Source organism: Topomyia yanbarensis, chromosome 3 (genome assembly GCF_030247195.1).
Source record: "Topomyia yanbarensis strain Yona2022 chromosome 3, ASM3024719v1, whole genome shotgun sequence".
In the NCBI taxonomy this organism is placed as follows: domain Eukaryota; kingdom Metazoa; phylum Arthropoda; class Insecta; order Diptera; family Culicidae; genus Topomyia; species Topomyia yanbarensis.
This window is the reverse complement of record NC_080672.1, coordinates 142344375-142346779: the sequence shown is the minus strand read 5'-3', so window position 1 is coordinate 142346779 and position 2405 is coordinate 142344375. Positions and strand designations below refer to the sequence as shown.

The 2405-nt window shown below is 37.1% G+C and overlaps 1 protein-coding gene across 1 annotated transcript; it reads left to right on the top strand.

Moving 5' to 3' along the window:
* Nucleotides 1-390: 390 nt before the first annotated feature.
* On the top strand, nucleotides 391-1566 carry LOC131693372 (low choriolytic enzyme-like). The gene is made up of 5 exons (XM_058981134.1): nucleotides 391-489; nucleotides 551-739; nucleotides 803-1123; nucleotides 1183-1328; nucleotides 1387-1566. Exons 1-5 carry the CDS (start codon nucleotides 402-404, stop codon nucleotides 1477-1479), a joined length of 837 nt encoding a protein of 278 aa, XP_058837117.1. The 5' UTR covers nucleotides 391-401; the 3' UTR covers nucleotides 1480-1566.
* The last annotated feature ends 839 nt before the right edge of the window (nucleotides 1567-2405 follow it).

Here is a 2405-nt window from a genome sequence, read left to right as displayed (position 1 = left end):
TTTAATGTAATATGCATGGTATCGGTAGTAAGTTCCTTTCGATTTGCGAAAAAATGAGCTTTCAAGTAAGTAGGGAGAAAGTTATTAGGGTTCAAATTGTATGTAAAGCTTCTGGTTTGAAAATATAATGACTCCCAGTATACTAAAGAAAGTCGTAGCTCGTACATCAAATTACAAGCCCAAAACCCTAGAGGTTTTTTCTTGCTTATTTCTATTCCAGCCCAGTGTGCAATGTACAACATATTGTCTGAAAGACATACCCCCTCCTTTACTAACGGTCTGAAGCCGCCTATGTTTTGAAGTTCCTTAAGACTTCAGTTTATCAATACACCGTTGAATGGTATAAAAGAAAATGAAAAGTCGAACGAAATGTAGTGCTGTCGTAGGCGTTCGAACTAACAATGAAAATTGTAACCGTGCTACTATTGTACCATTGGTTACTGGTCCACTATGTTCTTGGGGACTACTACACTCCGAGTGAAGAAGTTGGTAAGTGCTTACAACTTGAAGCTATAAACCTGCATTTTTTAATACTTTAAATCATGGAAAGGTCGAGCGCTATCACAGTATGATCGAATGAATGAAAAACGATTTCCATTTGAGTTCGGTATGGGCCATTACTATCAAGGTGACATAATGCTGGTCCGACCAGAGAACGGACGAGTTTCAATTCCTGATTCGCTTACTTCGTACATTTGGCCAAAAGGAAGAGTACCATACAAGTTAGTAGGGAATTTTAGTAAGTACATTTTTAATTTTAATCGAATCACAATTATTTCAATTTGATATTGCTCATTTTTAGCCACTAGTGAGAAAAATACCATCCGTGATGCTATGCAAATGTTCAGGGAATTTACTTGCGTTCGATTTGTGCAGCGTAAAAGGAACGACAGATTGTTTGTGGCAATTGGTAATAATTTTACAGGATGCTATTCATACGTTGGCAGGCGGACGAACAATCAGTTCAACTACATCAATCTGCAGACTCCCCAGTGTCTGATGACAGTTGGAACACCTGTACATGAGATGATGCATGCACTTGGATATTATCATGAGTTCGTACGACCAGATAGGGACGAGTATATTTACATCAATCGAAGTGCCTTACTGCCAGAGTATCAAAGTGCGTAATCCATGTTGCAAAGTGAGCGTTTAATAACACAACAATTCCATTGATTTCAGCGGATGAGTTTTATGATGCCAATTTTGGCAAGTTGCGACCAGAAGACGGACAGACATACAACATTACTTACAATTATGGCAGTGTGATGCATTACTCCCGCTATGCTGGGGCGCAAAGTCTGGAATATCCTGTACTGATTAACACGGTATATTAGAGTTATACACTAAGATTTGTGTAAATCTCAGCGAGTGTTTTTATTACAGAAACCATATGTAGGAGATTTTGGAAATGAGAATGGATTTGCGTATTCTGATGTACTGGAAATTAATCGAAGATATAACTGTTCGAGCACATAATGCCAGCAGATAACCCATGGATAACTAGAACGATTGTTTAACTGGAATGGAAAATTGTTTATTATATAAATTTCTACTTTCAACAAACATAGGCTTCTTAATAAATTATTTGATCTTGTCACCTTTGCCAGAGGATTTGAATGAATCTGTTTACCTTCAGGATAAAAATGAAACCAATGAACACACTACAAAAGATTTGAAGTACCTTTTGAACCAATATTTTTGGTTACATATGATTTCATTCGACTTTTGTAGTTAGTAGAAATATGCAAATCAAAATTGTTTAACCATTTGCCGTGACCACCACTGACCTTTCAATACGGGGGCCTCTTTTCAAAATTTCAGAAGAAATCGGAGGGAAAGTTTTCCAACATTAGTATCGTTCATTTCATTCAACGGAACTACATAATGTTTGCACTCATCGGCCATAAAAATATGTTTTAAATTTCGAAGTATAATAAAGCAAAAACTGATTTACGGAAAATCGTTCAAAATCGACGTGGAAAAATTGTAATTAACCAGCCTATTACCTGCAGAGCCGCACAGTGCGTGAGACAAATCCAAAAATCTGTTTTAATCCACCTAGTGGTGCAATTGTACTTTTCTCATTTATGAATGCTATGATTTAATAGCTAATAAGTATATAAAAGTGCACTTCCATAAACCTGGTGGGCAACATGTCAACGTTGACACACTCGAAACAAACGAAAGTATATTATTTAATTAGCTTAGTCCGCATGAGTTCAATGTTTTTTTTTCATGTTAACATCTTTTGAAATGAGGGGTGGGGGGGAGGTCGTAGGTGAGTGAGAATTGGTTCAGTCATCACCGAAGTGGCTGTAGTTCTGGAATATGTCCAGAACCCGAGACTTCCGGAATTATCGATAGTGTACAATTTATTCCAAGAATCTGATTCACCATCAGTG

Coding starts and splice junctions, on each gene's coding strand:
- LOC131693372 (XM_058981134.1), top strand. CDS start 402: ATGAAAATTGTAACCGTGCTACTATTGTACCATTGGTTACTGGTCCAC. Junction 490..550: donor CACTCCGAGTGAAGAAGTTG/GTAAGTGCTTAC, acceptor AATCATGGAAAG/GTCGAGCGCTATCACAGTAT. Junction 1,329..1,386: donor ATCCTGTACTGATTAACACG/GTATATTAGAGT, acceptor TTTTTATTACAG/AAACCATATGTAGGAGATTT.